The sequence below is a fragment of the Oncorhynchus tshawytscha genome, unplaced genomic scaffold (assembly GCF_018296145.1).
Source record: "Oncorhynchus tshawytscha isolate Ot180627B unplaced genomic scaffold, Otsh_v2.0 Un_contig_2941_pilon_pilon, whole genome shotgun sequence".
Classification (NCBI taxonomy): domain Eukaryota; kingdom Metazoa; phylum Chordata; class Actinopteri; order Salmoniformes; family Salmonidae; genus Oncorhynchus; species Oncorhynchus tshawytscha.
In genome coordinates this window covers 159,409-172,525 of record NW_024609432.1, presented here as the reverse complement: position 1 = coordinate 172,525, position 13,117 = coordinate 159,409, and the positions used below count along the sequence as shown (strand labels likewise).

At 44.1% G+C, this 13,117-nt stretch overlaps 1 protein-coding gene across 1 annotated transcript in view; it reads right to left on the bottom strand.

Annotated features, from left to right (window-relative positions):
- Positions 1 to 3,507: 3,507 nt before the first annotated feature.
- LOC112264251 (A disintegrin and metalloproteinase with thrombospondin motifs 12) overlaps positions 3,508 to 13,117 on the bottom strand; it is a 160,798-nt gene continuing 151,188 nt past the window's right edge. The window contains 1 exon segment of the mRNA XM_042315279.1: positions 3,508 to 3,803. Within this exon segment, the coding sequence (XP_042171213.1) occupies positions 3,655 to 3,803 (149 nt within the window). The 3' untranslated portion in view covers positions 3,508 to 3,654.

The following is a 13,117-nucleotide window of genomic DNA, read 5'->3' as shown; positions in this document are numbered from 1 at the left end:
GTTTGGAGATGGAGGGTGTGAGCAGTTGGGTCCGGGCAGGGCTGATGTTGTGGGTGTTGGTGAGTGTCTTGTATGTTGTTGTTTGTACTGTTACAAAAAAAGACGAAAAGAAACTGGTCCATAAAAACCCTCAGCAGTGCTTTACTTCCTCTGAGGACGTTGGCTTCTGCTCTGAATCGTCTCCAGTGAAAAGCTGCCTGCATAAAGACTTTCAGATCTGTGACTTTCTCTGACTGGAGACATGAAATACTTGACAACCGGCCTCCCTGTAGCTTTGAATGGAAACACTTTACATGGATTATTCTTTTTAATCATGAAACACAGCAGAATAATGCATCAAACTGGGTTTTTATTTTCAATTTTTTTATTTGAAGTGGTATAAATACAAAATGTAAAGTACAAACATTTATGTTACAAAATAAACTATTGATGAACACAAAGAAGCATGACTAAATTGCTTTTGGAAGTGGATGGGTTTGAGTGCTGTTGAACATCCCGAGCATTGTTAAGAGGCAAGATGAAACAACAAAAGAGATCTTTCCCTGTGCCCTTTAGAGATGAATATACAAACTTTGTTTCACAAACAGTAGTATGCCACATACCCACTGCAGGAAAGCCTCAGGCAGCTACTCCGCCCTGGTTCTCACCATCAACCTCAGGTGGAAGTCAGAATTCAACCTCACTACAGCACTTACAGATGGTGCCAATATAGCCCAGAGCATAGAATAACCTCTGTCCCACCACTACAGGAATGGGAAGCTGCTGGAAAAATATGACTGTACATAGATACATCACTTATAAAGCAAAACATTTACAAGACTAATCATTCATCTGTCAGAACCTTGTGGTAAATCCTAATTTCCTCAGGTTGCATGACTAAAAGGATCCCTGAATCAGGAGTGATATAAACTGCTTCTGAGTCTTTAGAAACGTAAAGGACTGCTTAAGATTTATCATCATTATCAACTAATGTGTATGGTCAAACTAAAAATGACATTTCAAAATCAAGTGACACATATACAGTATCTCTCAGTGGTCACAGATTTACAAAATAAACTAAATCGTCAAAAAAAGTGGTTAAAACAAAGGTGAATAAGAATAAAGGTCTCAGAGTTTAAACTACTGTAAGTATTGAGGATTTATCAGAGCCGTGATGAGAAAACAGAGTTGTTTTTTAACAGAGTATCCTCAAAAACAAAGGAATTCTGAAAGAACTCATTTAAAAGCGAAACATTTGACAGGAAATTAATTCTTGGAACAATGTATCATCATTAGTAATAATTACACAGAGTGCATAAATTAGGGGAGGCGGGTCAAGTGTTTGCATATTGCCCAAACAAAATATTACAGCCACTCACTACATCAAAATGACAGAAGAAATACTCATTCGTGGAGGCATACAAAATGATTCTTTCTAATTTATAAAAGCAATGCACTGATAACTTAAATTAGCAATTCATATATTCCTCCCTTGTGCTGTTGTTCTAAAACCTCTATGCCCTCCGTAATTCTCTGAGAATGGCTAAAAGTAACATGATTCTAATGATTCTATTCCCCTGTACACTGAACAACAATTCTCCCATTACTGTACATAAGGTCAAAACTGAATTCTACTGAGATTTAGAGACAAATACTAAAATGGTAGAGTTTAGAGAAATACTAAAATGGCAGAATTTAGAGACAAATACTAAAATGTCAAATACTAAAACGGCAGAATTTAGAGACAAATACCTTAATGGAGGGCAGGATTCAAGTAGAAAAGGCACTGGTCAGCCAACACCTGACCTGACGGAGTTTGACGCTCGAGGACGCCTCTAGCACCAGGTTATTTTCGCAGCACCATTTTGTCAAAGAATTTGGCTTTTTTTTTACTCACTTTATAAGCATTCATGAAACTGTAATTACACTACGTAGCTGCTTTATAAAGCATTGTTCACAAGCTGGGAACCAACTTGACAAGTGGTGTTGCTTATTCTACATGTACTAGTCGCTACATCAGCTGCTATCAATACAAAGCATTGTACGAGCTACAAGGTAATCTGGTAGTTAACAAATGTGTAACAACTGTATGCTAAATCAGTACGCTGGTCCAGTCCACGTTGCTACTGGCTGAACCAGACATATGACTAAACAACGTGTTCCAGTCCATGTTGCTACTGGCTGAACCAGACATATGACTAAACAACGTGTTCCAACCACGTGCTTGAACCAGACATATGACTAAACAACGTGTTCCAGTCCACGTTGCTACTGGCTGAACCAGACATATGACTAAACAACGTGTTCCAGTCCACGTTGCTACTGGCTGAACCAGACATATGACTAAACAACGTGTTCCAGTCCACGTTGCTACTGGCTGAACCAGACATATGACTAAACCAACGTGTTCCAGTCCACGTTGCTACTGGCTGAACCAGACATATGACTAAACAACGTGTTCCAGTCCACGTTGCTACTGGCTGAACCAGACATATGACTAAACAACGTGTTCCAGTCCACGTTGCTACTGGCTGAACCAGACATATGACTAAACCACGTGTTCCAGTCCACGTTGCTACTGGCTGAACCAGACATATGACTAAACCACGTGTTCCAGTCCACGTTGCTACTGGCTGAACCAGACATATGACTAAACCACGTGTTCCAGTCCACGTTGCTACTGGCTGAACCAGACATATGACTAAACCACGTGGTCCAGTCCACGTTGCTACTGGCTGAACCAGACATATGACTAAACCACGTGTTCCAGCTGCACCATTTCTCACAATCAAACCAGAATAACAGTTGGATCCATCAGAGAGAAACATACAAACATGCACAGACATCATTATCTCAACAGTAGAGAGAGCAACAGCCATGTTTCTTCAATATACAGTTTGGAGGAATTTGTGTTGTGTCATGTGCTCCCATCCTACTATGTGTAAAATCATTTTTTGAGGAGTGCTTGATATAATTCTATTAGCACCTTTGGGACTATTCCATTGGTTCCATTATACCAGGCAAACTAATCAAGCACAGCTCAGGTATAGTTTTCCTACCACCCAGAATGTGGCTCTTTCCCAACAGCACTGAGAAGATCTGACCCAGCAGCCAGGACAGCAGGGTGAGAGTAGCTACCAATTTGACACTAGACCTGTATGAGAAATTGTGTGTGTATCCAGCTCAAGATTCACCCTTCAACGACAGATGGACAAGATGGATGCTGCAATTTTGCAGGTCCAGAGCTGCTACCTGATCATCTGTATGTGTTGTGTGTGTGTGTGTGTGTGTGTCCATGTCTGTGTGTGTCCATGTCTGTGCGTGTCTATGTCTGTGCGTGTCCATGTCTGTGCGTGTCCATGTCTGTGCGTGTCCATGTCTGTGTGTGTCCATGTCTGTGCGTGTCCATGTCTGTGTGTGTCCATGTCTGTGCGTGTCCTGTGGGTGTTCATGTCTGTGTGTGTCCATGTCTGTGCGTGTCCATGTCTGTGTGTGTCCATGTCTGTGTGTGTCCATGTCTGTGTGTGTCCATGTCTGTGTGTGTCCATGTCTGTGTGTGTCCATGTCTGTGCGTGTCCATGTCTGTGCGTGTCCATGTCTGTGTGTGTCCATGTCTGTGCGTGTGAGAGTGTAAGAGTGTGGGTGACCGTGTCCACCCTATATTGATCGCTGACCTCAGCGACGGGACGTGCGCTCGTTGCCACGGGAACGCCGGCCACAGGTCTTGCAGCACTGTGTCTGCACGGCGGGCAGGTGGCATCGGCCAAGCCACTGGAGGGTCTGACAGAAACGGAACGTGAGGCGGTCACGAAGACACGTGAGCCCTGAGAGAGAGAGAGACAGAGAGACACAGAGGCACAGAGAGAGTTATCTGTGAGACAATTCTGTATAATAAGGACACCAACAGCTTCTGCATAACTAAGTTCCCTTAATAGAAAAGATAATTGCTACATATGCCCTATAGAGACTGTGACCCAAGTCAGACTTTGTACTATGAAGAATGGATTTTAAAAGTTGAATAACAACACACCAGGACCACTGAGCCCCTTAAGTTCAAAGGTCACTGCTCAGATGGCTCATAGGCATTCCTGCTCATGCTCTATTACCCTGTGCTCACAGAGGCGTGCTAACGAGGCTCACAGAAGCGCGCTAACAAAGGCTCAGAGGCGCCTAACGAGGCTAACAGAGGTGCGCTAACGAGGCTAACAGAGGCACGCTAATGAGGCTAACAGAGGCACGCTAATGAGGCTAACAGAGGCGTGCTAACGAGGCTCACAGAGGCGTGCTAACGAGGCTCACAGAGGCGTGCTAACGAGGCTCACAGAGGAGCACTAACGAGGCTCACAGAGGCGTGCTAACGAGCTCAACGAGGCTCACAGAGGGAGCACTAACGAGGCTCACAGAGGAGCACTAACGAGGCTCACAGAGGAGCACTAACGAGGCTCACAGAGGAGCACTAACGAGGCTCACAGAGGAGCACTAACGAGGCTCACAGAGGAGCACTAACAAGGCTCACAGAGGAGCACTAACAAGGCTCACAGAGGAGCACTAACAAGGCTCACAGAGGAGCACTAACAAGGCTCACAGAGGAGCACTAACAAGGCTCACAGAGGCGTGCTAACGAGGGTTGTTTGTGTTATGAATGCTTGACAGGCTCCTTCAGGTCAGGGCACTGGGATGTCTGAATTCAACAGAGATGTGCACCATGGGGACAACAACTTAAAGCAATCTGAAAGGCACAGCTTTACAGCAATACAAAAGCACAGACACTAGCAACACTCATTAGATACAATATGTCAGAGTCATGGTTCACATTACATGTGTGGTGAGAATGTAACTATGTGATTGTGAAATAACCAAAATGCAAGCATGGTTTTCTCATATAGGGAAAGCTGAGAGGGACTTAACAGCATGACAAGAACTTGCTACAGCCACAAATACCACTAGCGAAGCAGCACATGGTTCACATTACATGGATGTCATAAGAGTATGATGGAATGACACAACGAAACATGTCTTCATGATAACGGGATTGCTTCATTATAATGTGATTTGCTCAAGGCACAATATTATAATGACATTTCACAAGTTACATAATGAGAAACATCATCATCGTCACAGCCAAATCAGCTATTGTGCATTTTACAAGGTGATGAGGAGTTTTCCTAATCTTTCATCAGTAATGGTCTCAGACCTCCTTTGAGGAGTTAACCAGTCATCCAAGGTCACTTAAACAAGGTATAGCTAGTATGAGACGTTAACGATGCCAAATCACTATCATCTGTATGCATGATGTAATTAAGACAAATCCTATGCTAAAATATACATGTAAAGCATATAGGGGCCTGATCTGAGACAAAGAGAAAGGGGAAATTAAAGTCTGCTGAGGCCTCAGGGCTGACATGTACCAGATCTTAGTGATAGTAGTGAGTGTTGCTGACGATGTCCATTTTGACTGAGCAATACAGATCCTTTCAACAAAAACATACAAATGAAAGACACTTATGAGAAATTTAAGTGATGAAGAACAATATAGTTATGCGGTATATGTCCACATTCATCTGTGCTTTGGAAGGAAGATAGAGGTCAACCCTGTATGATTTTAACAGAGTAGAGTATATCTTCAGATCAAATCATACCTCGCTGTCAATGGGAAATATAGACAAATACTGTATAATTAAAACATTTCAAATAATTCCCCTGAGAAATCCCAGATAAAAAAAATATAATGTGGGGTTTAATAACCAAATAATATCCCCATTGGGTGCAAAATGATAAAGCTTGTGACTGTAGATAACCTTCTGTAATGGATGAAAACGTTTTCAGCGCCTGCAGATGCATTATGGGAATGATAGATTGAAGCCACGGTTGCCGAGGGAAAATGAGGGCAGAAGTTCTTTAGAATATTTATCCTCTCGCAGCACCTTTAAAGCACATCAGTGAATATGAAATGGAAAAAGGAATACATTATTCAATTAATAAAACATTGCCAGAGGATTATTGAAAACTAACAGAAATAAAAACAATAATGAGCTACACTGTGCTCTCAAGCGATCTTGAAGAGGCTCTCTTTTCCAGTCTACAGTAAGATTTATCTTTCTTTTTTTTTCAACTGATAATGCAAGGCCAGATCTTAGTGATTAGAATCACAATGACAATTGAAGACAGTTGTTGTGGATTAGTTACTTGAAATAGCAATATATTACATATGACATACTTTACAATATTACTTTGAATGGAAAGTAAAGCGTTATATTACTAGTGACTCATAAAAATGTATCAGTTTACGTAACACGCTACCTTTGTAACATTATCCCCAACAAGGATATGTCCTTAGAAGTAGAGACGAGGATGTTGAGTTATTGGGAGATTGTGCATGATCGATCGCCTCTTGCATTAAAAAGAGAAATGTAATTGAAAAATAAATAGTAAGCGATGGAGTTGTCTTCTTGAGTGCTATATGAACAGTGTGATGAATCTGTAACCAATTCGGTTTAAATTGCCAACTAAAAACAAGGCCAGCAATGATGGGAAAGTGCAATGGAATGAATCTATCGTAAGCTATTATATGCAGTTAGGAACTCTTCACGGGACCATTCTGTAACAAAGTCAAGTTGAGATGGTCTTGAGCTCTACCGTACACAAAGAGAGATCTCAGCAGTTTTTCAGAGTGTTCACCATAGTCTGTTAAAACCAAACTCTCAGCATCTGTATTAGAAATGACTTCATTGTTCCACTGCCTTTATCATCCCACTGCAGGGGAGTGGAGGGAAGGATTTAACTGAAGCCTTCCTCTTCTGTTCTCTGCCTCATTCTCCTAAACCTCAAGTGGTGCTCTGGGGGCAGGACTGCCTGAGAACCAGGAGCTGAGAGGAAGGTGAGTCTCGGTAAGCTAGCATAGAGATTGAAAGGAAGGTGAGTCTGGGTGAGTTAGCGTAGCAACAGAGGAAGGTGAGTCTGGGTGAGCTAGCATAGAGATTGAAAGGAAGGTGAGTCTGGGTGAGTTAGTGTAGCGACTGAGAGGAAGGTGAGTCTGTGTGAGTTAGCATAGTGACTGAGAGGAAGGTGAGTCTGGGTGAGTTAGCGTAGCAACAGAGGAAGGTGAGTCTGGGTGAGCTAGCATAGAGATTGAAAGGAAGGTGAGTCTGGGTGAGTTAGTGTAGCGACTGAGAGGAAGGTGAGTCTGTGTGAGTTAGCATAGTGACTGAGAGGAAGGTGAGTCTGGGTGAGTTAGCGTAGTGACAGAGGAAGGTGAGTCTGGGTGAGCTAGCATAGAGATTGATAGGAAGGTGAGTCTAGGTGAGTTAGCGTAGTGACAGAGGAAGGTGAGTCTGGGTGAGCTAGCATAGAGATTGATAGGAAGGTGAGTCTGGGTGAGTTAGCGTAGCAACTGAGAGGAAGGTGAGTCTGGGCAAGTTAGCGTAGCGACTGAGAGGATGGTGAGTCTGGGCAAGTTAGCGTAGCGACTGAGAGGATGGTGAGTCTGGGCAAGTTAGCGTAGCGACAGAGGATGGTGAGTCTGGGTGAGTTTTTAAAATATATATATTTTTACCCCTTTTTCTCCCCAATTTCAAATCAAACTTTATTTGTCACATGCACCAAATACAACAAGTGTAGACTTTTCCATGAAATGCTTCCTTACAAGCCCTTAACCAACAGTGCAGTTCAAGAAGAAGAAAATATTTACCAAGTAGACTAAAATAAAAAGTAATAGTAAAAAGTAACACAATAAGAATAACAATAACGAGGCTATATACAGTGGAAGGTGAGTCCGGATGAGCTAGAGTAGTAACAGAGGAAGGTGAGTTCGGATGAGTTAGAGTAGCGACTGGGAGGAAGGTGAGTCTGGATGAGCTAGCGTAGCGACAGTGTAAGGTGAGTTTGGATGAGTTGCTGCAGGTGCTGAATAAAAACAAGACATGATTCTGTGAATAAAAGCAGACAGGATACGCACACACACAAACAGTCCCCGAGAAGCAAAGCTTTATTTTTAACCATGACTCACCTTTGTCAGCAGCAATTGGCGTGGAGGTATCCTGTCTACAGTGTGCTTTAAGTGTGCTCAAAGCTTCCTTCTCCAGTCAAATTCTAATATTGCTGTAAAGCTAGGTAGCGAGACCCCCCAGAGAGCTGGGTTGTTATCATATTAAACCCAGGAAGAGCATTAGAAATTGAAATAAATATGCCTTTCTTGGCACAGACCATTTGCTGAAACTATTCTAGGAACTGGAGTCATTTGTAATGCTGAGATTCCAACATCACTGCCATCCTGAGTTGACTCCTTGCTTAAATCATAGAGTCCAGGGTAATATATTGTACATTTCACCAAATATCTCACAACAAGCAAATCTCATTGCACACTAATTAGCTAGAGGAGCCATGTTTTTCCCCCTCACTGGACAGCTGGTAAGTACGTTTCAAGTTTGGAAATCTAACCCACCAGAGCCCAACAGCAAGAACATTCAGGACAAAATATTCAAAACACATACAAACAATAACCAGCAATGAAGTGGTGGTATACGAACATATCAGTGTCTCATGAATCTGAATCATGGTAGATGAGCCATCTTAAATGGGGAATTCTAGGTGAATGTCAAGGTCAAGATAGTAGTCAAGGGGGAGATAGTGGCTGTAGTAGTTAGTATATTCTGTTCCCATATGGTTTCCTCAGCCAGCTTCACAATACACAGTGATAGGAATAAAGAAAACGCAGTATATTGTGAAGCGAGATCGACTGAAGCATGTGGGACAGAATATGCCGGCTGCAGGCTTTCTATCTATCTACTCTGACACACATCCAAGACATACAATATACAGTACTTTATTCCATTTTAAAATGATGAATATCTAACAAATCACAAAAACATACAAAGAGCATCTTGCTCTAATAAAACAGTATACAGCCAATCTTGAGCTAATAAACAGTGAGATGAACTCCGGTTGTTCACACTTCTACAAGTTAGGAACAAGAACATTATTGTGTCAAATGTTCCAACTAAGACGGCACCACACAACACTTCCACATACAGTAATCCTCCTACTGTACTTCATCATTGAACAGACATGGGCGCACGCAAAGTACTTAACAATCCGCCTCAGTGTTTTTCGCCCCTACTGTAGCTGGGGGCTGGAAGACAAGCCATGGCTTGAGAGCATTCAGTCAAGTCCACTAGCCTCCTGTCTTAACCAGCTCCACCACAGAGGGTTCAGTCGAGTCCACTACCCTCCTGTCTTAACCAGCTCCACCACAGAGGGTTCAGTCGAGTCCACTACCCTCCTGTCTTAACCAGCTCCACCACAGAGGGTTCAGTCGAGTCCACTACCCTCCTGTCTTAACCAGCTCCACCACAGAGGGTTCAGTCAAGTCCACTACCCTCCTGTCTTAACCAGCTCCACCACAGAGGGTTCAGTCAACCCTCCTGTCTTAACCAGCTCCACCACAGAGGGTTCAGTCGAGTCCACTACCCTCCTGTCTTAACCAGCTCCACCACAGAGGGTTCAGTCAAATCCACTACCCTCCTGTCTTAACCAGCTCCACCACAGAGGGTTCAGTCAAGTCCACTACCCTCCTGTCTTAACCAGCTCCACCACAGAGGGTTCAGTCAAATCCACTACCCTCCTGTCTTAACCAGCTCCACCACAGAGGGTTCAGTCAAGTCCAATACCCTCCTGTCTTAACCAGCTCCACCACAGACACAAACCAATTCATCTCTCAGTCCTCAGAAGCTTCTGTCAGCGCAACATAATTTCCATATGCTGCCCCAGATCACAGAGCGCCCTAACATCACAGGGGTCAGAGGTCACAGCTGAAATGCTCCCCCGCACTGTTTCCTGCACCCCTCCCCCTCACCACCTCCCCTTCTCATGGTATGATCCACTCCCCCACTAACCGTCCAACCCCTCCCACATGGAACAACATGACAGTACACAGAGAGAGGGGGGAGAGAGGCACATCCTGTAGGCCTGCTTGATGTGGACTTCCTCTGGCTTTCCACTCTCAAACTGTACTGGAAGCAGCAGTATCCATGGACTATTATAGCACCGGGGGGAAATTTGAAGCAACTGCAACCTCTTGTTCACAGACCTCGTACTCTCGTCCCACGCCACTGTACTGTACCGTATCCTCTTCACAGTGACTGAATATAACCCAGGGTTTATTAGACGTACTACTGGGGCATGACTCCGGGAGAGACGGGATGACCTCATTCACATTGGAAATGCAGGCCAGTAGACCAGGGAGAGGTTGGACCTGGCAAGAGGATCACAACGCATTGGTTTAAAGCTACATCAACAACAGTGTTATAATTTCGTCAACAACAACCATGATGAAAAATACTCAACAACCTACTTTTCCTGACTAAAACTATGACGATAACGAAACGAAATGCCCTGGAAAAAACACAATAACTATTACAAATTAATTTTAGTAGATGATGTAGATGATGTAATGTAATGTAACGAGACGAGAATTCCACATGAAACTATTGGACATTTAATTTGATATGAAATGTGCACATGATGGAAGTTACAGGAAGCCTAATGTCACGCCCTGACCTTAGAGATCCTTTTTGTTCTCTATGTTTGGTTAGGTCAGCGTGTGACTCAGGTGGGAAAGTCTATGTTCTCTATTTCTTTGTTTTTGGCCACGTGTGGTTCCCAATCAGAGGCAGCTGTCTATCGTTGTCTCTGATTGGGGATCACATATAAGTTGTCATTTTCCTTTTGGGTTTTGTGGGATCTTGTTTTCTGTTTAGTGTCTATCAATTCCAACTTTAAATTTCAAACTTTCTACCGAACCTGTCTGTGTGTGCTCAGGGGAAAAGCGCTTTGGAGAGGGAGCTGTGGGGTTTGGTACTCCTAGCCGGCCTGTCGGTCTGTCTGGATCAATGAGTCTCTCCTTGGACAGGGGCTTCCCCAGAGTACCCCTCATTACTGACTTGTGGAAGCTGCCCAGCGCTGTCAACTTTCACACAGAGAGAGAGAGACAGAGAGAGAGGGTGGGGGGGTTGACAGAGAGAGAGAAATTAGAGCGAAATAAGAGAAGAGGTGTGACAATTAAAGGAGAAGAAGAGAAAGTGAGATTGGGATACACACCACTACTCACTGAGTTCACTGAGACTGAAGGCTTTGCACTAAGTCACAGCCCACTGCACACATCAGGCTGCAAAGAATTTCCACCTTCCCCCTTGCCTGGCAGCCTCCCCTCACTGTCCATAGTAATTTTTTATTTAAAAAAATACAAAAAATGTACCTTTATTTTACTAGGCAAGTCAGTTAAGAACAAATTCTTATTTTCAATGACAGCCTAGGAACAGTGGGTTAACTGCCTGTTCAGGGGCAGAACGACAGATTTGTACCTTGTCGGCTCGGGGATTCGAACTTGCAACCTTTCGGTTACTAGTCCAACGCTCTAACCACTAGGCTACCCTGCCGGACCTGGCAGCCACCCCTCACTGTCCATAGTAATAAACCAGGCCTGGCAGCCTCCCCTCACTGTCCATAGTAATAAACCAGGCCTGGCAGCCTCCCCTCACTGTCCATAGTAATAAACCAGGCCTGGCAGCCTCCCCTCACTGTCCATAGTAATAAACCAGGCCTGGCAGCCTCCCCTCACTGTCCATAGTAATAAACCAGGCCTGGCAGCCTCCCCTCACTGTCCATATTAATAAACCAGGCCTGGCAGCCTCCCCTCACTGTCCATAGTAATAAACCAGGCCTGGCAGCCTCCCCTCACTGTCCATAGTAATAAACCAGGCCTGGCAGCCTCCCCTCACTGTCCATAGTAATAAACCAGGCCTGGCAGCCTCCCCTCACTGTCCATAGTAATAAAATGGCAGCCTCCCCTCACTGTCCATAGTAATAAACCAGGCCTGGCAGCCTCCCTCACTGTCCATAATAAAGGCCTGGCAGCCTCCCCTCACTGCCATATTAATAAACCAGGCCTGGCCCTCCTCATGATTAATGATTTTCCTGAAGCATAATGGAGGGAAGCCTGAAGCATAATAGGGTTGATGAAAACCAGGGCCTGAAGCCTGATGCATAGGGAGGGAAGCCTGAAGCATAATGGGAAGCCTGAAGCATAATGAAAGCCTGACAGCATCCCCTCATGAGGGAAGCCTGAATCATAATGAGGGAAGCCTGAAGCATAATGGAGGGAAGCCTGAAGCATAGGATGAATGGAGGGAAGCCTGAAGCATAATGGAGGGAAGCCTGAAGCATCATGGAAAGCCTGAAGCATAATGAGGGAAGCCTGAAGCATAATGGAGGGAAGCCTGAAGCATAATGAGGAAGCCTGAAGCATAATGGATGGAAGCCTGATCATAATGAGGGAAGCCTGAAGCATAATGAGGAAGCCTGAAGCATAATGAGGAAGCCTGAAGCATAATGAGGGAAGCCTGAAACATAATGAGGGAAGCCTGAAGCATAATGAGGGAAGCCTGACGCATAATGGAGGGAAGCCTGACGCATAATGGAGGGAAGCCTGATGCATAATGGAGGGAAGCCTGAAGCATAATGGAGGGAAGCCTGAAGCATAATGGATGGAAGCCTGAAGCATAATGAGGGAAGCCTGAAGCATAATGGATGGAAGCCTGAAGCATAATGAGGGAAGCCTGAAGCATAATGGAGGGAAGCCTGAAGCATAATGGAGGGAAGCCTGAAGCATAATGAGGGAAGCCTGAAGCATAATGGATGGAAGCCTGAAGCATAATGAGGGAAGCCTGAAGCATAATGATAGAAGCCTGAAGCATTAGGAAGGGAAGCCTGAAGCATACACTGATTTCCCTGTTGCTGTAAGTGGATTATAGACGAGAAATTTAACTGTTTATCACATGCTGGCTCATGCTTTACCTCTGTCTTCTTCACTATGTAACGCACACGCACACACACACACACACACACACACACACACACACACACACACACACACACACACACACACACACACACACACACACACACACACACACACACACACACACACACACACACACACACACACACACACACACCACACTTCCTGTTTGAAGCATGAGAGCGAAGTTTGAAGGAAATGGCCTTTTAAATTGTATTTTATTTTGTTTTATTCTTAGCCCCTTATTGTCTAGTCCTTCTGTCTGCTTATATGATTCACATGGTA